This window comes from Triplophysa dalaica, chromosome 8 (genome assembly GCF_015846415.1).
Source record: "Triplophysa dalaica isolate WHDGS20190420 chromosome 8, ASM1584641v1, whole genome shotgun sequence".
In the NCBI taxonomy this organism is placed as follows: Eukaryota; Metazoa; Chordata; class Actinopteri; order Cypriniformes; family Nemacheilidae; genus Triplophysa; species Triplophysa dalaica.
This window is the reverse complement of record NC_079549.1, coordinates 13,357,934-13,383,629: the sequence shown is the minus strand read 5'-3', so window position 1 is coordinate 13,383,629 and position 25,696 is coordinate 13,357,934. Positions and strand designations below refer to the sequence as shown.

General features: G+C 37.4%; 1 protein-coding gene across 2 annotated transcripts in view; it reads left to right on the top strand.

The window, feature by feature from the left end:
• Positions 1-24,122, top strand: part of arhgap15 (Rho GTPase activating protein 15) — a 30,971-nt gene extending 6,849 nt beyond the window's left edge. For both annotated transcript variants that reach the window (XM_056755903.1, XM_056755902.1), the window contains 8 exons: positions 6,447-6,545; positions 6,897-7,035; positions 8,369-8,491; positions 10,146-10,244; positions 10,328-10,405; positions 10,733-10,867; positions 18,253-18,358; positions 23,432-24,122. In XM_056755903.1, coding sequence (XP_056611881.1) covers positions 6,447-6,545; positions 6,897-7,035; positions 8,369-8,491; positions 10,146-10,244; positions 10,328-10,405; positions 10,733-10,867; positions 18,253-18,358; positions 23,432-23,615 — 963 coding nt within the window. In that variant the 3' untranslated portion in view covers positions 23,616-24,122. The remainder of the gene's footprint in view (positions 1-6,446; positions 6,546-6,896; positions 7,036-8,368; positions 8,492-10,145; positions 10,245-10,327; positions 10,406-10,732; positions 10,868-18,252; positions 18,359-23,431) is intronic.
• The last annotated feature ends 1,574 nt before the right edge of the window (positions 24,123-25,696 follow it).

Sequence of the window (25,696 nt, the reverse complement as noted above, 5' to 3'; positions counted from 1 at the left end):
TGCAATGCCGGGAAAGCTGAAATGAGCTTTATTTTTATTATGAGAGGAATTCTCATAAATGTGGGTAGATGTAATTGGCATTGAGTCTTATTATAAGCCATATATGAGAAATATTTGCTGTCTATTAGTGAGAAAGGCAGGATGCACCACTTCAACAAAGAAGTGCTTGAAAGTCTCATCATGCATTTTTTTAGATGGTTTCAGTTTGACTCGCAGCTTTCTGGATCATTTGAAAGGGTTATGAACCTAAAGAGTCATATGCATTTATCTTTTTCTGAGTTTGCACAAAACTAGATCTGTTTTCTTACACTGATGAAACTTTAGAGCTTTGGTAAGTGCCACATTTCTCTCAGAGGAAAGCCTTCCCACCACTGAAACAACATACTTTGTTCCAAATCAAGCTGCCTACGTTAAAGGTTGTTCCAAAATGTAAGCAACTTAATCTTTATGCCTTCTTTGTTTTAGAAAAAAGGCAGGTATCCTTTAAATAGAAATGAAAGGTTTTGGAGCACTTTTAATAGCAGTGTACTATGGTAGTCAATGCTGGCCAGAACTGCTTGGTTAAAAGCATTCTTCCAAATATCTTTCTATATATGTATGCAGATTTGGAACAACTCGAGGGTTTGTAAGTGATGCCATTTTTTTTTAGTTTAACTGTCTCGGTGAAAAAATTCAAAATGTGACCATGATCGACAAAACCAGTTTTAAGGGTACATTTTCAGATATTGAGATTTTAAAATCATCTGAAAGCTGAAGAAAAAAGCTTTATATTGATATATCGTTTGTTAGGATAGGACAAAATATGGCGGAACAACAAATGTTTACAAAGCTGGAATCTTAGGGTGCTAAAAAGGAAAATATTGATATAAAAGCAATGTTTTTATAAATTTACAGTATGAAATGTATAAAATATCTTCATGGAACATAATCTTTACTTAATATCATAATGATTTTGGGCAGAAAAGAAAAACCTGTAATTTTTACCCATACCCTGTATTTTTGGCAATTACTAAAAATGTTCCTGTGCTACTTAAGACACAAAATAAGAAGACATAATAGAAATGTTGACTATCAATCAGTTCAGTTTTAGAGTTAAAATAAATCATTTAATCAAATGTTCATGTGTCTGTATGTTTTGAATGCATTATTAGCTTATGTAAAACTGTGTTGAATTATAATTTTCATCGTATCATTTTTGCAAAACACCATTTCTGTGGTGTGCATAGTTGCCGCCCATGTAAAATCAGTCACCTTTGGTTATGGTTAGGATGTGTGTAGGCAGTAGTACTGAGGCAGATCACAAGGTTAAGAAACATACTGTGACTACATCTAACCTTACGTTGGCATGCTTAGATTAGTACACATTTTGGGTGAAAAGCAGGCTTGTCTCATGATCTAATTTCGAGATAACAAGGATTAATGTTCGATTTGAACCTTTAATTTAGATCTAAAAAACATTAAGGTTGTATTTATACAGAATTTTATTGGGATGATTTAATGTAGAAAAATACTTTATCTGGGTGTTCATGTAAAGACATAACTCGAAGCAGAACAATACCTGCACAAATTCTAATCTGATCATTTATATAGTGTTATTTAAATGTTTTAATCATAACCTTAAGATTTACCTGTCAGAAAAAAGATGTTTCCATTGTTGTAATTGGAAGAGGAAAAGGATCTTCTTCCAAAACATTCGTCCTAAATTTCGCACGTTTCAGATTGCAGCATAGCAGGAAACAAAAAAGTCGGACAATAGAAATCCGATTCTCATTTCGTCCACATTTGCGTCACCTGCGTGAAAATGTTTATGAAATCCAGTCATCCCTATAGTAAAAAGTGAGTGGACTAAGACCTTACAACTGTGTCACATTATTGACAATAGATGCCTGGCATGACTGTTTGAGAATCAAGAGGAAACATCTGAGGCTGATTGTAATATCATATGACGGCATATGGCGTCAAGCTGGAGAGACTGTAGAGATAAGACAGAAACCGTTCCGCTCTCATCAGGGCCAAGCGCCTTTGCTGTTCGCGTCACCAAGAGTTGCCAACTGTCCCATATAGCCTGAAATTGTTCTGCATGTTGGGGAACCAGTATTGTGCTCTGTAATAAATCTGTTTGAGATATGGGGGTTTCAATGCAAGTATCCATGTTATGAAATGAAAAACATGAAGAAAAATGGAGGTGAAATACAGACACCTTTTTGTTTGTAATGTTTGTAATGTTATATTACATCATAAAAAAATGCACATCCCAAATCTAAAATCTAAAAAGCTTTGTCAGAGACTTTTTTTTACATTAGTTACATCTGCATATTCTGTATAATGTTTTACATAAACTGTGAGTGAACTGTAAGGTCTTTCTGGGTAAAGGCCTGTCAGACAACGCATATAGATTAATAAATCCTTTCTTAAGAACAGTGGCCAGAGGAAATGCCTAAATTATGAACCAATTTATCCTGTTTGGAATGTTATAGGCAGTATGATGAATAGCATGTGGTTCACGTCTATCCATCATCTCTTAAACTGTCTGTGAAAATGAAGATCCTCGGCCAGGCGCTGTCAGATCTGATGTCTCATGTACTCTGAAAATTTCGGGCATGTTTACTGGCGATGTGGTCGACTGACAGGTTGTACAGTGAGTAGGAAGGATCTGACACGTTGAATGGCTTGCCCAGAAGGACTGCTAAGTATTGGACTCTTGAAAGGACACTTTATAGAATTGAGCTAATGAAGTGATGTGTTGTGTAATTACAAAATGTTGTTTAGATTGTCATTCATTGTAGTACATGTCAACAGGCTTAACCTAACCGCCACGCCAATGTGTCCCGTAACACAGGATGTTGTCATTTCTATCAAAATATGTCTAAAAAATGGCATCAAATTGACTAAAAGCACAGTGCATTTATAACGTTTTTGAGAAATATTAGGAGAATGCGCAAGATAAAAAGTCGTTTAAATGTTGTCATTGTCATGTTGCTTTTGTCTCTGGGTGAGAAAAAATGGAGGAGACATAGATGGCTTTTTCGGTTACTTTAAGGAACATCCAACTGTGTGTTTCTTCAAATTTGGCCACTTTTGGCCCTGTGGACATTCAGAAAATGAACTCTTCAGAATAAATCAGCAGACCTCTTTGTCTTGCTGAGACCAGTATTGTAGTTGGCATTTTATGTATCCCAAATGTACACATATACAATATTTTCACGCTGCAATATATATGTTTATATTTCATAAGTGATCATTTACATTAAAATATAAATAAATTCATTTGTTGGAAAGTATAGTCATGGTTGATTCATGCAAAAATAGCTGATTTGTTTATTTTATAGATTTGTTTAACAACTTATTCATCGTGGTAATAGTAATACTCTGAAGTAATTTAAATATAGGTAAGTAAATGTTGAATCAATATTTTTGATAGATTTACAGTATCATTTGTTAAGATTTCTTAGGTTTTACATGATGATTGTGGAGTTTCAAGCACTTTCTCTCAGATTTGAAACATATTTCTGCACTTTTAAAAGTCCAGTGTATGAAATTTGGCGGCATCTAGTGGTGAGGTTGTGAATTGCAACTAACGATTCACTCCACCCCTCCCTCTCTAAGCACTACAGGGGCTGATTGGTACATATTCCCAAAGGAGATAACTTATTTACGAGCTCTGTAGAGGAGTTTGTCCGTGTAGGGCTACTCTAGAAGCAACATTGCGAAATCTGAGGGGACCCGATGTGTATTTAAATACTTTATTCATGGTAATGAAAATTGTAAAAAGCGCTATATAAATAAAGTTGAGTAATAAAACATAACGCTGAATTATGTAAAACACATCTTTATACACATCTGAAGATATGGTTACGTGTAGTATATTGCATTTCTGTCAATAGATTCTTCAAAAAATGACACACTGGACCTTTAAACTAGCAACCGTCATTTATCTTTTAAGACCACTTTGCATGAGAGCTGAACAAAAGGTATTTGCAGTTCTTGACCTTAGTGCATAAAGCTGCTTACATTGTATTGAACATTAATTTCTCTGTTCATAGCATAGCAATATAGTGTATAAACGGTTCTAATCATGGGGTGAACAGAAGGATTTGAGATTCAGACAACAGATTACAAAAGAGATTAAAGTAGAAAAACAACTCCTGCAAGACCACATCTCAGGACAAATAAGACACTTTGGCTTGTACTAAAATGACCTCTTTGGGAAATTGGGTTACAATTTTAACACATTTAGGACATATTGGAGATCAGAAACTCGGTGTCTGATCATATACTTAATGGTTGATGGGTGCATAGTTTATTATTTCATATTTTGTTTCTATATATCTTTATTATTTTATTACATGCTCCATTATCAATATTGTATTTGTTTACCCAGACTTATATTAGCAATTTGGTTGTGAAACATTTTTGTGTTTGTTTTACTACTTAGAGTTTAATCAAATCGATTGGCCGTTTAATTCTTTGTGAGAAAAGCTCTCTCAAAACTGCAATCTAAAGAAGTAGGTTATGGGAACAGTATTCCAAGCTAGTGAAGCATTTTACGAAGATTTCCTTTCTGTTATTTTTATTATGAATGTTTTTAATCTGGCAGACGCAGTCTGAATCATTGAATTAAACACTGAGCAAGAGAACGCAATGCATTTTCTTTCTTCTTTCGGAAGCTGATCGCTCTCGTACTCAAACCAATCTCAAGATTTGTGGAAAATTGGAGATAATTAACCCTGTTATCAGAAGCGCTTCAAAGTTGAGTTGTGTCTTTGTGTAGCTTTCAAATTAATGATTAATTTAACAGCAAAACACAAATGTTAAGTCACAAATGGCATTCTGGTCTTTATACGGCTCTGCATAATTAAACATTAATGAACTGTCAAAGTGAGGGCCCAGATATTCAAATTCCTCCTCATTAAACAGTGGCATTAAAAGCCATGTGCTTTTATGTTATACTTTATTACTTACTCCCAAAATCGAAAAACTTTTCAACAGTCCCAGTTTGTCAATGAGCTGTTTTGCCATTTTTTACCAATAGTATTTCTTTTAATATTTTGCATGTGTTTTATGCAGAACATCAATCCTGATACATGTCATCTGCATTTTTGATATAAACATTGATAACAATGTTGTGTTGGTGAAAAATTATGCTGGCAACATCTAAACCCTTTTAAATGGCTCCCATCCCACAAACTTAATTAAAGTCATCGGTTAACGTTCTTCGATGAGCTCCGTGATATCAAAGACCAATGCGGCGTTTGGTTTTGAAACAGCTTGATTTACAGGATGAGCTATTTTGAAAGAAATATACAATGTGCTTCAGTTTAACTTAATACAACTATGGTGTTGAATTTATTAAGGCTGGTTTGGCTTTGAAATGCTATTTGAATTATTTGATCCTTTGCGTGCTGGGTTGTGAAACAATGCCACGGTACTTCTAAAAAACGAATTTGACTGACAGTAGTTCGCTTAATTTTGAATTAAAAATGTCATGCATTAAATATCTGTCGAATCTGCATAAAAAGAGATCGCTGCTATTGCGTGTGCTTCACAAGTCATACCAGAACAAGATGTGAAACTGCCCTTGTAAAGTTTTTGATGACCTGCAGCATTATATCCTTCATTACAGTGGAGATGTTTCATTCGATCAAAACGCCGACGAGAACTCCAACAAGTCCACTCCACTACAAACTAATGCTGTCATGTCTGCGGGCGGCCTTCAGGGAAAAAACGAGCTTCAGAACAAACATGTTCTCTCGGATGTGCTACTCTGAAGAATAGAGGGATCGCAAACACACTCTGACAAGACTTGTGCCCCTAACCATCCTCCCTCCATCCCCAAAGAGACTGCTTGATTCCCCCGCCCCCCTCTCTCCAAGTCAGAGAAGTCTGTTTTAAATGGGCAAAACTTTGGACGTCTATGTAGAGTGACTTCACGGGGGTGGTGGAATCTATCGTGCGATGTGTTTTTTTTTTTAAGAGTGAGCACTTTAAAATGATTTTAGATATATGCGCCGTCAGCTCTCTTTAAAGTTACAAGGATCTGTTCAGTGTGACGGTATTTGACAGTTCTGACCTTAGCGTTGGTGTTGGCATGGATCTTGTGGAAAGGCCGCTTATACTATGAGACCGTGCCATGTGGAGTTACACCAGTCTTGAAAAATAAGTGCAATGTTTAGTCAGGTATCAAACTAATAGCATTGTCAAAAGGCTTATAACATTCGAAACATGAGTGTAAAGCAAAACCTCTTGTGTGTGTAATTTTGTCCCTGAAATCTACCTTCTCCACGGTGTCTGTTACAGAATCAGCTTTTTGAATAATCAAAGATAAATTGGTTTAAAAAAACAAACAAAATTGGTTCGTTATTGTTTTCCTTTAAACACACGATGTTCACACAGAGTTTGCTGGTTGTTATAATGTATCTTTCTATTCAAACCTCTCTAACAAACAGATCACCACCCCTACTGGCGATGAGTTTTTGCTACAGGCTGATCATTTTCCAACAATCTGCAAATGGCACGACACCCTCCAAAAAACAGTGGACAGTCTGGTAAGTCATTTATGAAAATGAATGAAGCTATTATTATATTAACAGCTCTTTCAGTTGATGTCTTTAACTGGAATTTAATGACATTGAAGATATGGTCATATTCACTATAGCTGGAGCTCAGTATGCTGTTCCACTCAATGTTAAGAAAGCTCTATTTTCTTGTTGTTTCCTGCTGTACGTAATGATTGAATATAACTTTTGAGAACTGGGTTCCTAAATGCATCTCTGAATATACTATAACTTTGAGATTTATTTACAGTAGATAAATCATTTTGCACGGTGAACAATGCTTAAAACTATATTTCTTGATGTTATTTCTGCATGTTAATAAACACTCATTTTTTTATGTAGTCAAGCAGAACTGGAGGCCAGAGCTATGGAAGAGCAGCCCTAAAGAAATCAAACAGTACAGAATGTTTGTCCAGACCAATCTGCGATCCACCTAAACCCAAACCAAAAGACTCCAAATCTGAACACAGACGCTCTATCAGTGAGTAACATTTGTGTGAGAGAGAGAGAGAGAGAGAGAGAGAGAGAGAGAGAGAAAGAAGGTGATAACCGGCAGTTGACACAGATAGTTCAGAAACAGTGAGTGTGTCAGGGTTGCAGTCTTGCCTCACCACTGTTTAATATCTACATTAATGAGTTTACAGTACAGCTGACACAGTCTGTTCTGTTCCCCTTCCATTTCTTATGGGTGACTCTCATGAAACCTGTCAACAAGTCATTTACATTTCCAAAGTAGCGAATGTATACCAACAGCCGCAGAAAAACAGAAGAAACCATTTTCAGTTTTTCTGTTTTTAAAAATCACTATTTATAGGCATGTAAAAGTTGATATTTACTTTTAAGCAATACAACAGTGATATTTGTACATGTATTTAGGAAAAGTTCACAAATATTTTTTGGTGATAACCTCGATTATGACTTTGATTTTGTTGAATTTCTGGACACTGGACTGAATGGCCACAATTCATGTAGAAAAGCTGATTATATTAAATTTAGGATTTTTTCCTGTGGCTGTAGTATGATAGTATAGAATATTACCTCATAATTTGGGTTGTATTTGTTATACGGCGTTCAATGTGTGAAAACACTGTACTACAGTAAAAATGATTGTATTAGGTATTGGGGTAATGAGAATCTTTATAATGCATGATTATGCTCAAACTGTAAAGGTGAAAACAGTGAGTTATTGAACATTGGTCTTTGCTGTAGCTCTTCTCCAATACAGCAATACAGTTGTGTTACTGTTACACTAACACGTCCATCTTTAATAAAGATACACTTGTAGTAAAATTTAGACACGTCATTACATCATTATCATATGATACAGCAATCAAGCCAATAAAAACTGTATAAATGTTGTTGAATTTCATACAGTATGAGTAAGACTAAGTCATTGTCAATCATTATTATAAATTACCAGCTACTTGACACTCTCCAAACGCCTCTGTCATTCGTAATTTCAGCTTTTTTTTCCGTCCTAAATGAGTATCAGAGAGATTTCATTTACTACACTACTGAACACTGGCCAGCACAGTCACATGCATCACTCACAAAGATGGTGTAACACCGACACCACCATTGGCCAGAATCAATAAAAAAATGCAGCCAAACGAGATATTCACTTACACTGGAGGGCATTTGAATATTTTACATAAGCAGTTCACTTCTGCTGCGCTCGCCGTGTTTTTGAACAATGTGGAGACCGAGTCTCTCTTATTTGCATGAGGAGGACTTGCACAAAGAAACCCTCAAAAGAATGTGGCAAGTGTTCACTGACAACATTGTTCCTTTGTCTTTTGTGATCCCCCGCACAGTGTTCAAGCTGAATTACAGCGCGTCAGACAGTGCGGATAAGAACGGTGTCAAGAACAGACTGAAGAAGTTCATCTCCAGAAGGCCCTCTATGAGAACACTACAGGAGAAAGGCATTATTAAGGGTGAACTTTTTATATTTTAACATACTGGTCTGAGAAGGAACTTCAGCTCTGTGCAGATTTGGGAAATGACTGTCAAAAATCTGCTGCAAAACTCTTATTCATTTAACAACTTTGAGAACAAACCCTCATAGGCCAGTTAATAGTTATAATTACATGCTACATAATTACTGGTTACATATTGCATGATGACATTTGAATGGATGATCTTAGGACATTCGTTTAGTTTGGCTCTACGTGTTTCCATATTAAACAAAACTGTGATCCAGTGAAAAAAAAACACATTCTGTTTTCCTTTTGTATATTCTACCAGTTCGGCCCCTGACGCCAGTACTTAAAGGCTGTAACTAATATATTCCATTCATGGCACACACCACATATAACATTAAAGGATATTTTAGGCATACTTGGAACCGTCGCATGAAGGTAATGATATCTTTAGTTTCCTCTGGTGTTGAAAAGACCCTTTAATGCAGTATCTGTGGGGGTAAATGGGAGATCAAAGAGGACAATATTGAGGGAATGAATTAAACTACTGTGAGATTAACCGAGAAGCGCAGGTGGCCCCAACACAGCTATCCCTGGCAGGGCTCCAAGGCAAGTGAGCCTTTAAATATCCATCTCAAAATTAGGATTCTTGCGTATTGTACCGTCTCTTTCTAATGGCAATTTATCTGAAACGCCCCTCCTCCCGTGCAAAATATTTTTTTAGGAAACCTTGTGAATGCACATTTGTATGCAAAGGTGGCTCGCTCGCAGTCATTTATGCATTTAGCGCGCACCCCCCTCCTCCTCCTCGCGGGTGCTGAAATGAGAGCAGGACAACTTTGATGTTCCAGAAGCCTCTGGGACAGCTCGCCTGGTCCTATATGACCTCAGAAAGCCAGATGATGAGGACGCTCGCTGCCTCTGTGCACCTCAGCCCTGACAACTGAGATTTTGCTGTAAAATTATTTTCTGGGGCTTGTAATCATACATTTATAAACTGTCAATGGATTTAAAAGTAGTTGAATGAATAGTATTATAAGGTCGCTGTACTTCCAATACCTCGGATGTCCAAATTCGCTGTTTTTCAGGAAATGTAAAAAACACTTTTTAAATGATTAAATATTTTGTTGTTACAGTTGATAAGCACTTTTTTAATATTTTTACTGGTAAGACATGTGCAAACCCAGTAATAGACATAAAGGGTGATCTATAATAATGATTTTTGGCCTACATATTATTGAGATACAAGGTTTCAGAAGGACAGCAACAATATGCTGAATGATCAATACTTGCCAAAAGCTACCAAATGATGATAATTCAAAGTATGGATTTAGTAAATATGTACAGTATGTCTTATTTTAGTTTAGGCCTTCAGTGGTTGAACATAAACATTACAGTGCTACTTAAAAATACTTACAAATGTGTTTTTGGGTTATGATTAAATAGGTAAAATCAAGTTAATTGTTTTACTAAATAAACATTTTAAATAATTTTTTTGACTAAAATTATTGCTATAGTTATGAATGGTTCTTATTATATTGTTTGCTTAATATTATTATATATTTATTAAATGTATTGAAATATGTTCACATGTTTAGATGTATTATATATTTATTTATATTTTTCTAATAATTTAACTAAATATTTTTAATAACACATTGTTTTATAGACCGTGTGTTTGGATGTCACATATTGACCCTGTGTGAGAGAGAAAAGACCACAGTGCCCAGATTTGTCAAGTTGTGTGTGAAGGAAGTAGAGAAACGAGGTACAAAAGATGATTCTTATGAAAAACAAAAGTGGTGGTTTTATGCCAGGCTGACTGACTAACAGATGTCTTTACCCTCACAGGCCTGGAGGCTGATGGGATATATAGGGTGAGCGGCAATTTGGCCGTTATCCAGAAACTACGCTTCCTAGTCGATGAAGGTAAGTTTAATTCAGTTATTATTTATATCTTCAGTGACTCGTTTGACTGTTCTCTTGACCACATCAGTATTCATCTATAGCATCTTTTCTTCTAAATACTTTTGCTGAAAGGTATGAAGTGGTTACTTGTGTTAAGCGCCACAAATTGTTTGATTCGGATTTTCAATGAGGTTTGATATGCAGTGCGATGCAGTCAGGACAATGTGCTGGGGTTCTCAAGGGGCGTATTAACATTGACACAATGATTAGCATGTTTTAATTTCCTCATCAAACGACTGTTGTTCTAATTCTCTCCGTTGGCTTCTCTGACTGTGCCTCTTTCCCCAGAGGAGGAGCTTGACTTGGGCGACAGCCAATGGGAGGACATCCATGTCATCACCGGAGCGCTAAAGATGTTTTTCCGCGAGCTGCCAGAGCCTCTGTTTCCCTTTCGCTTTTTCGACCTGTTTGTGGAAGCCATTAGTAAGTACTGAAAACATTCTCAATGTGAACAAATTTGTGCTTTAGCTGCAAATATTTGAGAATAGGATTTTAAAATACATTATAAGGAATGAATAATTACCTTCGCAGAGATGTGAGACTTCAGAGCACTCATAATGTGCTCAAGTATTCCACGGCAACATGTACAAGTTATTTCCATTCAAGGTTTACAGCTTAAGTTAACCGGGTCATACTGACTGTAATTTAAGGAATGGATGGTTAAACCGGCAGCCACTTTCGGGCTGAGCGTGGAATTTGGGATTTACCCTTTCAGAGGCATTCCTGCAGATCTGTCAGCCAAAAGGGGTCGCTCTTTGACAGGGAGGTACTATGATCATTCAAATTCCCTGTTTGGGGAATGGGGGAATTTCTCAGGCCAGAGGGCAAAGTCAGGGCCTGTGGTCCAGACAGAAACTGTCACCAGATCGGCCTTAGTGTCACGTGTAACCTCCCTCCAGCAGCACAGAGCAAACTTGGGCCTCATCTCTGCCGTCCAGCTGACGCCAATATGTTTCTCTTGGGCAATCTACCTTCTGAAAGCTGTATACCTAATGAAATATGTGTATGCTTGAAAAAACATTGTCCATTCCTTTTGTTTTACGACTCGGGCTGTTTCTGAAACCATGTTAGTTCAAAAACAAACACAGTAGTTGTAACTGTGTGATACTCTTCGTGTGGATGTAAATAGAGAGGAACATATAAAGCAAATAGAGAGTGATGACAGGTATACACAATTGTATAGAGTTAAACATTGTTAACAGGAATAAAGACAGCGTAAAAAACATTCCTTAATAGGAGATTACAAAATAAGAGCCCTCAGCTAAAGCGTGTAATCTATTCAAAAAGTACCAAAAGTAATTACAACAATTATTAATATTATTGAAAAAAATCTAAACACAAACACAGATTTTCTACATGTGCAATTGTTTGAGACAACAGTTAGCCCCGGCTGAAAATTCATGCTATTGGTTGAGTCAGTGTTGCTTTGTAAAAAGAGTTTACACTTTTCAATCAATTTACAAATAATTTACTTATAGACGCTTTCAGCGGCAACAAACGTCATGTGGCCCAAACTTAACTTTTGGTAGACTTCTGCATATAATAACGGTTGAGTAGTTTAATGTCATTTAATAAATGAATATACAATCAAATATTAATTCATATTTATATAAAATAAATGGTTATATTATAACCAAACACAGACCGGAAGTTAACTTCAGGCCAGGTGCATGTGTCCGATCAAACCATCTGTAGCTGTCTACTCATTGTAAGCTAGGATAGAGGAAAGCACTTTAATATTAAAAATTCACACATATAAGTAATACGATATTTGTTAGTTTGTTTAAATCAATGAATGATTTGTATTCTCAACATTTTGAGATATAGACTATCAAAATGCCTGTGCATGTACTACCAGTCTTCTCACTCTGTTAATGGCTGTATTATCATTATGATCACAGCACCTCAGTGTTTCCCTGCTGGACGGAGATGTGCATGAGACAGAATGGGAACAGGCCTGAGGTGATGTTGTAATTTGCTAATAAATATTTACTCATGCCGCATGTAGGCCATAGTACCGCAAACTGTATCCAATTAATCAGTAGATGAGCCCGATCATTTACAGATAGTGTTTAGACAGCTAATTATTACAATAAAAGACCCCTAATAGCAGGAGGTATAATTAGTCCAACCTGCAACATACCCAATAAAATACCCAACAAAACTCAGGGTATGTTGGAGATGTTGCCTACTATGATACTATGATACCATGATATAATGTTTTTGCAAAATATGCAGTGTGCCTGTGGTAGACATGATGAAAATGGGCTGTATGCGTTGAATATTCCAAAAAAAAACACCATATGCTGGTACAGTAGTCATTGTATCCCACAATGCAATGGACCTTGATTTTCTATTTTCACAAATAAACAAAGCAATTTTAACCTAGCATGATCTTTTTCATAGCTTCCAACAGTTAGAAGAAAGTGAAAATCGCAAAAATAATCATAATCAATAATCAATTGCATAAAATTTGTAAATCATAAAATCGGAGAAGAAGCTGAACTGAACATGCAACAGTGAGTTCATGACAAGAAGTAATATCGGCTTATCGTAATATCCTCCGTAGCCTCCAATGAATTAAACATAATTAATGCTGAAAAATTAATTTTAATCAATTAATAATGCAAACATATTGATTTCTGAATAATTCTAGCTGCAGTCATGCAACAGCAAGTTCATGCAACAACAGTCAAGCAAAAACTGTCTAAAATGTTCTTCATTTCCTTTTGCATAATGGTAAATATACACTTCTTTAAGTTAAATTCTTTTCAATGAGTTTCATATTTGTGAGGTCTGGGTTACGTGAGGAAGCTGGGTTAGCTGGCTTGCTGGCAAAGGAGACACATTGAGTGTTAGTAATGTAACAAAAGTACAAATTTTGTGACAACAGCTACTGTAGAACAGGGTATCTCGGTACTAAGCCCCTCCCCTGCCTGTAATATTGGCTCGGGTTAATGAACCTCGCAGCTCGTCTTACATTTCATTTACCGTAACTGCTCGACATCCAGTTTCATTGATCTCACTAGGCCACCAGCGAGCATTTTCAGTAATCCTGGTGATATTTGAGTGGCTCGGGACATCTATATTGGTCCATCACTGTCAAGAGAGAACAGCTTCTCTAGTCCAGTTTCTCAACATGGCTGCCCTTTATACCATTGGTATTAACCAAAGGTCTCTGGAACGCTACTTTGGGAAAGAATCCATTCAATTAGGACAGCTGCCCAATAGCACGCTGCGTCTTGAGGTCTTTACGAAACCTTAAGTCAGTTTAAGCTTGTTGGAAGCTCTGGCAAACTATTCAAATGTAATCTTGGGGTTATGACTTCAACCAACATTAAATGGCCCCTTCACTCACGATTTTGCTTCTCAGTGGGAATCTGTGTTTATTGTGAAAAATGTATGCGATCGCTGACACAAATCTGCATTTGGACTTCCCATCGAACTCAGGCGAATAGTTGGCCTAATTTTCCATTCTTGCACTTGGTTCCTGTTTTGGACGTGGCAGGCACCAGCTCTTGGCTGGCGATGGCCAAAATCTATTATTCATATTGCCTGGTATCTAAGCGACATTGTCCTGCCACCTGTCCAATAGACAAGCTCGCCTTGTTAGACAAAGCGAAGACATACTTGTTGACAAATGGAGGCTTTGTTCTCTGAGCCCACACACACAATCCAGCGTTTGTGGTGTAATCTCTAAAGTTCATTCAGATGCACTGTTTGAAGTTTGAAGATGACCGTTGCATATTTATGCAGATAGTAACATTTTTCCGTTTCTTTATTTTTCATTTTGACAAAAAACGTGCCACAATAACACAATGGCTGTCAGCTGCATCAAACAATACATCCGTCACAACGTCATTATTTGACCATTGTGATGTTATGCTCTTTCAATTGACAGTTGAGACTCAGCCTTGAAATCACAAGTCTTTACATTCTACTGAGCTTTTCTCATTTGTGCAACCTGGCCTCATTGCCATGCAAAGCTAGCATGCATAAATATTTTCAAATGCATAAATCTCTTCCCAGTCTCTATATTTCATCAAGAAGTTTTTCATGTTTAATAAATTACAACGCCGATCCTCTAAGACTTTGTTATTCATAAAGCAAAGTATTCAATTGGGATACATTTAAAATCTTAATCATAACCTTCAGGACTATTTGCAGTGTGCTAATATTTGCCTTGACGGGGCTTAAAGAAGCCTGTAGACAAAGCTCACAGATGGGCTTATCCTGAGAAGCAAAGCTGTACTGCGGTAAAGAAGGTCTCATTGTTTGTAATTGGATTATATTCACAGATTTTTGTAACTGAAAGTGAATCTATTCTTTCCTAAACATCAGCGCTTTTGACAAAACAATGATGCTCTCAGTTTGATTTAGACGGAGTGCGCCATGCACCGATGGCGCTGGCGAACTTGGTACGTTTTGCAACCACAGGTACATAACAACTATTTTCATCCGAAGCATTGTGTTAAAAGAGTGAGCCATGCCTTTGTTATATAGAACCACACCAAGCACATTTACCCAGAAATACAAAATCATCTTTGAATACTGTGAACCAAAATGGCAACATCTCATTATTTTTAATTGGTTAGTATTTGCTTATTTAAAAAAACAGTAAAAATTGAGTTTTGCTCTTCCAACATAGTTAATAAAATAATGACAATGTGAACATGATGAATTTGATCCATCAGCGAGTCCCTTGTGATCTGATTACTGTGGATGTAATGCTTACCATAGTGTATTCCTGTTGATTTGGGCTGTAGGCATTTTGAACCTGTTTTATATTAATGACACTGTCCGCACCATCTGTCCAAAATACAGGAAGAGGGACCATCTCCAATATGCTAGCCACCAAAGGCAAAGTAATTAATGACAGCAATAATGCCAGCAATAATGACTAGATTAAATATTTTACAGGCCGACTGCCATGCAGTGTCGAAGCCAAAAGAAAGCGACAGGCCTCTGCTGAGATAATGCTTGAAGAGAATATCATAAAAAAAGAAATTGCTCGGATGAAGCAATGACTAAATAATGAAGAAAAGATTTCTAGCCTTTACCGCACGTGGTGTCGTGATGACTGTAACTTTGCAGCTAAAAATTACAATGTGTTTTGGGTTTCTTTAGGGGATATGACTCATGTTTTGATTGTTTAATGTTGTAACTAATAGTAAAATAGCAGAAAACACGGTTCATCTGTTAGTGTTACCTAGAGGAGCGGGTCAGAATGGTTCTCTGTCCTAGAACATGGTCTCTATCTGTGCTCAATTGACAGACCTGGCATCTGACAGGGGCATCTGCTTGCAGAGCCTGTGCCAGCGCGGTGTATACACGGAGACATCTGCTCCATTAGTGCCCAGGGGGCATCCTGGGCAGTACAGTAGACCAGGGGCAAAACTACTGCCAGCTCCCTTCCATGGCACATCCCATGAATAGCACGGTGTAGCTGTTAGCCAACCACGGTAGGAACAAACAGTGATGGTTTGGGGAGGTTGCATTGGTGTCGTTGAGCTGGAGGAAGATTTCACTCTGTTCAGAATGTATAGATGTACATATTTGATTCGGATAAAAATGACCTTATTTACATTTTTTGGCATGATATTTCATTAGTACAATTACGCTAGCTATAGTTTGTTGTTGCCTTTATTCCATTATGCAAAGAAAATACCTTTTCCTATATATTAACGGTATCATATTGTATTATAGGCCTGTACATGAAAATATATATAATAATACATTTTCTAATATATTACATTTAATCACGCTTGCTGTTTTTCATATACTGAAAGATATAAGGACTTGTTTTTATCATATGGAAATGCATTATTTAATATATTGCATTATATCTTCCAGTATATTCCCCTATACGTTTACATTTATGCATTTGCCAGACGCTTTTATCAAAAGCGAATAACATTGCAATGTAATATTCATTTGTTTCTGACTATGTGTAATACCCTGGGATCGAACCCATGGCCTTTCTGTTGCTAGCACCATGCTCTAACCACTGAGCCATATTGATAAAAAGCATATTCAGGGTGTGACTAATATAAAAATGATTTGCAATATATAAAGAAAATATCTTGGGTAAATACAGTAGCCTTAATATTTGGTTACTTGAAGCACACTTAATGTCTGAATGTCATTGCATTTTTGAATAACATCATATCAAGACCAGTGGAATTTATTTTTTAAATGCACATTTTTGAGCAATATTTCACTAAAATACATTTATTGAGCATTAAACGTAAAATCAACAGATATAATGTTACTTCTAAGACCCCCCCAAAAAATTCTGGTTGTCATGTGAAATATGTCCCTTTTTTAAGTGATGAACCACACCTGTGGTTGCTTAAACATCTGTGAAGGGAACTTAATTTTAAACTTCTACTGATAATGACTTTGTGACCAGTTACTAAAAAAAATCCTATAAATGTTGTGTTTACTTGGAAAACAGGTCTACGACTTTGATGTTTCATATTAAATAAAACAGATATAGTTTTAGGTGTTGAAACACTTTTTGGGGCCACTGTATGTGTAAGGAAATCTCGACTTACAATCTTGGAGGTCTGTTAATACTGTTTTACACAATCCGTTACGGTGAAATCTGACCTGAGAGGGCTTTGAATGCCCACAGGTGGCCCCCGTGAAAGCAGCTCCATTTCAACATCTACTTAGGTTCCATAATGATATTGATCAAAACCATTGATTCCACTATTATAAAAATACCCTCTACTCCTGCAATTCAAAGTTTTAACAATTGCAAATGACTCCTTCTTTAATATGTTGCTTGACTAGCCTTTTTAAAATCATGTCAGCCTTTGTGTAAATCCTCAGTGTATGAGATGCTATAATACATTATAACGGATACAGAGAACTTCAAAGTGTCAAAGGTCAGGTACTGAAACTGATGAAGAACGCTTAGCACACAGGTTGGAGCCTCTCAGGAGTTTGCCATGAGGTCATAAGCCATCTGACATGTAAAGAGCAGCAGGGTCAAGAGGTCGCCAGTTACAGCTAGTGTTACAGGATAACAGCTTTTAATGGACGTGGAGTATTATAGCCCATTAGCATCACTCACATGTGCTTTCATAAGACAAACCTGACTACAAAATTTAAGCATATGGGTGGGTTTTAACAGATAGCTTGTGTTCATTTTACAGTATGATAAAGCAGATGTCTTTTAGGAAGGTACTTTAAAATGTAAGTGCGATTTGCAATTCTTTTTTTATATGAAGTGGCATGTGATATTATTTGTGTAAAGTTTATATTTGCAAAAAACTAAATGCTGATTGGTTTAAATTTAGTGTATTAACCTGTTAATCCATGCTCATTTTTGAAGAAATAACGATGAAAACCTTTTTTGAATGCCCTTGAACTACAACCACAATTGCAAAATCTTCTGAAAGAAGTCACTTGGGACTTTATTGTCCAAATGTCAGAATTAAAAAGGGGATTATGTTTCGTTAAATTGTAAGGGAAATGAAACCTACTGTAACTAAGGCTTAGGGTATCAAATGTAATGAAATGAAGAGATAAATTGAATAATCTGTTTGATTGCATATCGCCTTTGTCATAAATCTGCATTTTGGAGTCCAAGGCATTTTGAATGGGACCTTCTCGGGCATGTCTGTATAATTAATAGAGAAGGGGGTAATGATGTGGTATTAGGGAAAGTTCTGATGTTAGATGAGCTATGTTAATGAAAAAGTGATGGAAACGACATTAACTTCTCTGTGAACCTAGAAGCTCAAATGAAGGAGCGATACTGAAATCAAAACATTTCATCGTGTCTTCTGTGCCAACAGAAATTAAGGAGACCACACAGAAGATTCAAGCTTTGAAGAAACTGATCCATCAATTTCCCAAATCCAACCACAACACAATGAAACTGCTCTTCCACCACCTGAGGAGGTACGTTGAATATTGTACATTGGCTCCATCCGTACGCACCTACAAAGGCGGGGACTTGTTGTCGGGCCCCACGCATACGATTACTTTGGGGTCCTCCGATCCAAAAAGAAATTCCCTTTTCCTTTGCACGAGATAAACATTTCAAGAAATAATTTCAAATTTTACCATTCCAGGTAAAAATCCATTCAGGATAGATAGATCTCACAAACAGTGTTTTGAGATTTTTCACTTTTTTGGCAAATCATCTTTATAAGTATGCCTTAGATGCCTCTGCATATTAAACAAAAGTATTTTAACATCAAACATCTAAAAAATTACACACATCATCTGTCACTTGCCAAAAGCCTACTCACCTCCAGTACCCAGTTGCCTGTAACGTACAATAATCTTAATGCAATGCGCACATCTCCAAAAATACTCTGTAGATGCATGTTATATAGGGCATTAAGAAGCCCGAGGAACAGAGTAGGTGGAAATCTGGCACCTATAATAATTTTGACTTCAGGTGCAGGATTTCTTTTTTGATCTCAGACGTTAGATCTTTGTTGTTTAGTTGTGCCTGACCTGTTTTAATAGCTTTATTCATACCTGTCAGCTTCAGACTGGAAGCGAACGTATTACAGATTCCTGCTGTGGTCTTTCCCAATTTGCTAATGATGCTGTAAGAAAGACCTTGTGGTTAAATCTGCAATGGCTTTGCATCTCGTGAGCTTATGTTTAGATACAGATAGCTGATCTTGTTTTGACCGAAAAATCACTTATGGTTGGTAAAGAGGTCATGACTCATGTGCTCTTTTATGATTTAGCCATGGCTATTGACCGATCAGCATCAAAGACCACAACTATCCACAACTGTTGTAATAATATTTAATGTTACATTAAAAATATCGTGGGATACTTTTTAACCTATATGAGAGACAACGTGAACAGAGGACTCAACATGAAGCACAATGTGTGTGTGTGTCAGTGCTCAAACCCTTGTCCATGATAGCGTTATTGGCACAGCCAGAAGGCCATATGGCTAGTCTCCATCTCCCAGGAGGGGTGTTCTATCCCACTTTACCCTTCTGCACATTTACCACCCTGCACAGGAGGGCCACAGGACTCATCTCAGATTGATGAGCACCCCCTCCTCCCTTCCCCCAGTGGAACATGCCCTTTGGCACTAGTGCTAAAGTCTGTTGGGTTGCCCATGCCAGGTCTCCCAATCAGGAAACACTAATGTGTGACAGAGAGAGAGAGAGAGAGAGAGATGCTCATTGAACGCTTCCTAAACAGGAACACATTATTCTGAAATTCTGATGTGTTGAGAAAAATTGAGCCTGCATTTCGTGACAAAGATCGACAAGTTGTGTCCATCAGTAGTTTTTGCATTCGAAAGAATGGGAAGAAATATTGTCCATTTTCATGCAAGCATAAGTATTAAGATTACCATCAATTCACTAAACGGCAGCGTTCGAACATTCATTAAGTTGTCGCTTACCAAAAAAACGTTAAGTGAAACTTGCGGTGACACGGAAAATCCCTCTAGTGCCACCAAGTCTGTTCCTTCTCCACAGCGACGTTCCCGCTGCTCTTTTCTCTCACTATTAGAGCAATAAAGACTAGTGCTTTGAATCCAAAGCGTAACGCTTTGCTTTGTGGGTACCACACCCTGGCCAAGTGATGTGGTTCAGTTCATTTTACATTCTCACTTAAGTCATACTCGTCTACTTCTTTCCCTCTCTAAATATCAGGACGGCTTTACCATGAATCAAGGCAAGGAATGTGCGGTCATGGTGAATTAGGTTAAAGTGCGTTGTTGTTTTCAGAGGTGTATTCTTTTTTTATTAATACTGGTACAGTCCAGAGCGAAGAGAGAACAGGGGGTTCTTCCATTCTGGGGTTCCGTCATGTTTGGGAGTTTTCCATATATTTTTTATATAGTTTTAGGTTTTGGTGACACAAACAAGACATTTGCTGAAATACAGTGAAAGTAAAGATGGGAAGATATTTTAGAGAGTTTAGGTTGAGGGACTCATCACATTCGAGGCGTTTTTGAGATCTGCTCTGAAACTTTAGACCAGACATGTGACATGACCTACACACAAAAAATTGGTCCAATATCAAAGTATTGATATGCACAAGCTCCATACGTTCTCAAACATCAGTCCCAGCCTTTAATGTACACTTCCTGTCCTTCTCATCCAAAACAGGTAAAACTCAACCGAATGCGTCTCTGAACTCATGCGGTCGAACTTCTTTTGTGGGTTATATTTTGTTCTGGCTTGGCCCATGCAAAAGTGGTGAAAGTCAAAAACTCTTTGTTGTGGGAGCTTTCTGTGCCCGCGTGGAACGAGTGTTCATTCTTTCTTCTGGTCCGTGGAGCCTGGATTCAATAACCAGTTGTGTGCTTGCATTGTGATGATGTGGTCAAGGCAACCATATTTTCTCAACCGTACACTTGCTCAGTAGTGCTATTTCTGTCTCTTTTTGTGGGAGGTTTTGTCACCACCGCTCATATTTCCCGTTTACCGCAAGTGATTTAAAAGGCCACAGGTTTTGTTTTTCGTTAGTAATTCAAGGTTCCGTTCGCTTTGTGTCGGCAAAGAAACCTGGAGCGACCGTTGATCAGCAAAGCCAAGAAAAAAGTTATTCTCATCTAGGTCTGTGTCTCTTAAATTAGATTGAAAGAAATCTGGTGTTGTGCACGTTTTGATATTTACAAGCGTTTATAAAAAAATCCTTATTATTTCAAAGGTATGGACAGTAAGCCATGATAAATCTCTAACTAGCATAAATCAAAGTGAGGCATGGAATTGTTTCCTCTGATTCCAGCTAGGCTTTCATAGGTTCATCAAGGCATAACATGAAAATGACACAGTTTAAAGCTTGGAGCGATTCTGTAACCCCCCACCCCACCTCAATTTATTATTCGTCCCAAGGTTCTTCAGAAGCCAGTGAGGCTGACCCAATTAGCCGGGCCTCCTAGGCGGGGTATGATGGCGTTGTGCACTATCCTCCATTTCCTGTCATGCAAACGAGATGCTAATTAATAACCATTGGCATCTTGAGCCCTACACGTCGGCTTATGTACGGGATATCAATGATTTGTCAGATTCAACCATGTGTAACGCAGTCACCTCCGGTCAAGCTGCCCTCAGCCTGGCCCTTATCCAGACACCAGAGTAACTTCACTGGGCTCCGAGTCAACTGATGGTTTAATCAGCGCTTTTTTTGCCACAAATACCCAGATAATGATGATCAGATTACATCCTTCACTTTTGTAATTCAAGAACCTAAACCCTTTAGACAATAACAATATATGTATGTGTATATATATATATATATATATATATATATATATATGCTGTATATATAAAATATTTTATTATTTGTTTATGCCTACTTATTCGATTGGATGACTTTGGTTTAAAAAAGGGCAGCCAATATAGCTACAGAATTCAAAGGTAAGATCTCAAAAACCTGTTTGATGAAATGGAAAGGGGACATTTTTAAATATTGCGGGCAAATTGTGACAAAGATGCCAAAATATGACATATATCTTATTTTTAGTCACTTTATTTTAGACATGTTTTGCAGTATATTTCTTTAATTTGACATTCTTTTACGTTTTTTGTTTTTTAAATAAATGAAAATTCTGCTAAAACAATAAAACAATAAAATGAACAACAACAACAACAAATATTCACATAGCGAATTTGTACAGTGCAGGACTTTAGATTAGGCTCCAGTTAAATGCCTGTAAGGTTGAAATAACTCAAGTGAGCATTCAGCTCTGTCATTTCTGCATCCTTTCTGTGGTCCTTTTTGATGAAATCATGTTTATAGCTAAAGAACCCTGTTTTCGCGTCTGGATAGAGGATTTCTTCATATTTCACTTCTGCCCAACATGTGATACTGTAATTGAAAATGATAATGACTGTAATTTAGTTTCTATCATAATTTTAATCGATCTGGCATTACTGATAGCGCAAATGAACGTGAAGGTGGGGGACGTGGGCTTCATAGTATATAGTGGTGTCACAGTGACATAATTACCAAAAAACACTAAAAGGTTGGACGAAAAAGCTTCATATTTAATGTTTTGAAAAATCACTTCGGAAATGAAGTCTCTCTCTTTAAGATCATTAGCGGACCATTAGCAATGGCAGCCGGGATCCTTACATCATAGTGCGCTAATTAGGTTAAAATGCTCATGGCAGGACAAGCGTCTAGCTGTGATGTACAGGGGAAGCGAAACGGCCGAGGTTAATTATACACATTAACAGGGAATTATTGAGAGGGCTTGGCCTGCCTCTCAAGTTGTGTTTCTCAGCTCAAATGGCTTCCCAAAATCCTAAAAACACACGCGGAGAAACTTAGCCGAACACATCTTGCTGAGGGAGGGAGCCCGTGCCCTTATTTTATACCAGTGGTATTTTGACAATGACATCGGGATTTTAGACGGCTGAATTACGCTGCATAATTGTAGACCATTATTTTGATAGATGTGACCACAAACGTAGATGGCATAGTGCAACAGTACACGTACACGTGAACGCAATAAACCCAACGTGTCTAAACAGTACCTTTCAGATCTGTGCTGCTGCTAAACCCTACAAAGCGTGCTCCGAAATGTTAAGCCGTCTTCCCACCTCTTAGTCAGGATCCTGTTGACAACTTGGAACGCAGCCCTTCACCACAATCCCTCCCTCCCTTTCCAGGCCTCAACCCATAACACAGCCAGAGGGCTCCAATCCGACTCCTTATAAGACTCCACCAATACCCTGTATTGATTGTTTCTTCACCACAGCCAAACCTCAACTCAGAGAGATTCTGCTAAAAGTGCGCTTAGACGCCTCCAAGGAACAGGCACAAGTTTTTCTAAAACACCCGTGCCGACGGTTCGTCACCAAAACGGGTTTTATGAAAGAAACTTATACACTTTATAAGCTTGGAGGAAATTATATCTCGTTCTGTTGTTCCATTAGAATATCCATACAATGTTTTCTAAAAAAATTATATACAATATATGATGTTCAGCGCTATTGTGTCTTACACCTGATTGAGCCCTTGTTTTCTGTGTTACAGAGTCTTGACCAAGTCCCAGCAGAACTTGATGTCGACCCAGGGCATTAGCATTGTGTTTGGACCAACTCTCATGTGGCCAGAGTTTGAATCTGGAAATATGGAAGTCAATATGGTATATCAGCATCAGATAGTGGAGTTCATTCTCATTGAATGCCTGGAGATCTTTGGACCAGAGGGCAAGTGACAGGAAAATAATATGGTGGGAAAAAAATAAAATAAATACGGTGTGAAAAAAGTTCTGGATTTGTTTATATTTGCCTTTAAAAGTTGCTTTACATATTTTCAAGTTACATTCATAAATACATAAACTGTATTATAATTCCCATTTATACACGGTTTTGCCAGTTATCATACCTCATTAAAAATATCGACAAAGTTGAAAAGCTGTATATTTGTAATGATGTAAATTCATTCTAGACATATATTTGTGGAAATGCATTTGTCAACAGAAACATGATAGTTGGTATGCGTTTCGTTTAAAATTAATTTGCACTTATTTTTTAGATGTTTTTAGCTAAACCAGACTGTACAGTTATTTTAGTTACACATAATATTTGTTACATTAGGTGTTTGCTTTGTTGTATTGAGAATTTGTGATGTATTAATAGTAAACATGTGCTGTAAGTGTTGTAAGACAGATACATTGTCAATTTAAAAAAGCTTTTTTTTCATTAAAAAGTAAACAAAAATATCCAAGTTTTCATGCATTGACTTGTTCTGTATCATATTTCAAGTTCTGTTCAGAGTGGTTAATCCACACATCCTCACAGTCGTCCACATTTTTCCTACACCGCTGCAGCATCCCTAGCAAACTACAGTCAGTACTCGACCCTTCGACTTGTCAGATAACGTAAAGCACGACCATGATCACATCAGTTTCTAATCAAACTGCCAAAGTCCTTTCCAATTCTCTAAGAACAGTCTCTTTTTATTTGCTTCCTGCAGGCCAGCACCGAGACTCTCTGCATGGAATGTGTTTTTAATTCCATCCCAGAGATAAGAGAGAGAGTCTGTAATTACGGGAAGATCCATCCCTCCTGTAGCATTTTGCCTGCATCAGATCCCTCATAGTTTGGCATCTCCAGCGGTAATGATGAAGGCGTGCTGAAGAAAACAGGAGGGCGACATAAACCAGATTTGCGGGTTGCACGTCTCTCTGAAAGCGAACTGAAAATAACGCAGTGAAATGAGATGCAGCTTTTAGTGACCTCTCTGGCATAGCTCTGCACTTTACTCGGGGACACTGACTGGTTCGGCAAGCCACCAATACCAGCCTCATGAAACCCTTGAAAAGAAGCATGTCTTGTTTTTCTCAGCAAAACGTTTACAGAAATCTTGGATCGTGTTTTAAACTCGGTGGCTTAGTTCGTGAAGTTTTGGCACCTTTAAATAGGGCATAAATTAGAGGGAGTTGGAGGGTCTGACCTCCATAATTGAGGCCTAACCCCAAAGGACAGCTTTGGATAGGGGGTAGGGGACATGTTGAACATCAAGTTCTCTTTGCATATACACAAAAAGCATACATTCGGGTTACAGTAAGTTTAAAACACCAAGTGGGGCAAGGTAATAAACAGACTTAACATACATGTCGGAATGTGATAGAAGTACTTAATGACCTTGTTTATATACATAGTTACATCTAATTTTTCAATATCAGAGTGAGCATACAGCAGAACGTTGACAAAAACTGCCAAGTTTCGTCAGAATCATGGCTGTGTGGACAGCGCTCCAGACCAGCTTGTTTTTCTTTCCCAGTCCCGCCCTTTATCCACCCCATCGCCTCTTTTCTCTCTATGCTGTCCTTTAAAAATCAAAGAACAAAAAATGATATTTTATATTATATATTTATGATGACATGCTCATGCTCTTTTGTCCCACTGGACCCTGAGCAATTCTAACATTATGGATGTGACATTTTTTGTCAAAACCTGAAATATAAATTCTCAGAGTGTGTGTCTATCACCGTTCTTTGAACCCTCTGTTTATATTTGACTAAAGCAATGATGATATCATAAAAATATCAGTCTATGCACAAGTTTTCTTTTTTCAAAGAGCAGAAACATCATGCCTTATGCATTTGAAAACAAGAATGGAAATTTTTGTGAGAAAACACACTTTTCTGTGAATTAAAATGACCAAACTAGAAGCAACCTAACAAATGGGGAGATGGGGTGGTTCTTTATAGAACACGATGTGTCTGTTTATGCGGAATATGGACTGTTATGGATGAGACAATTCACTCACCTGATTATGGACATTCCTACT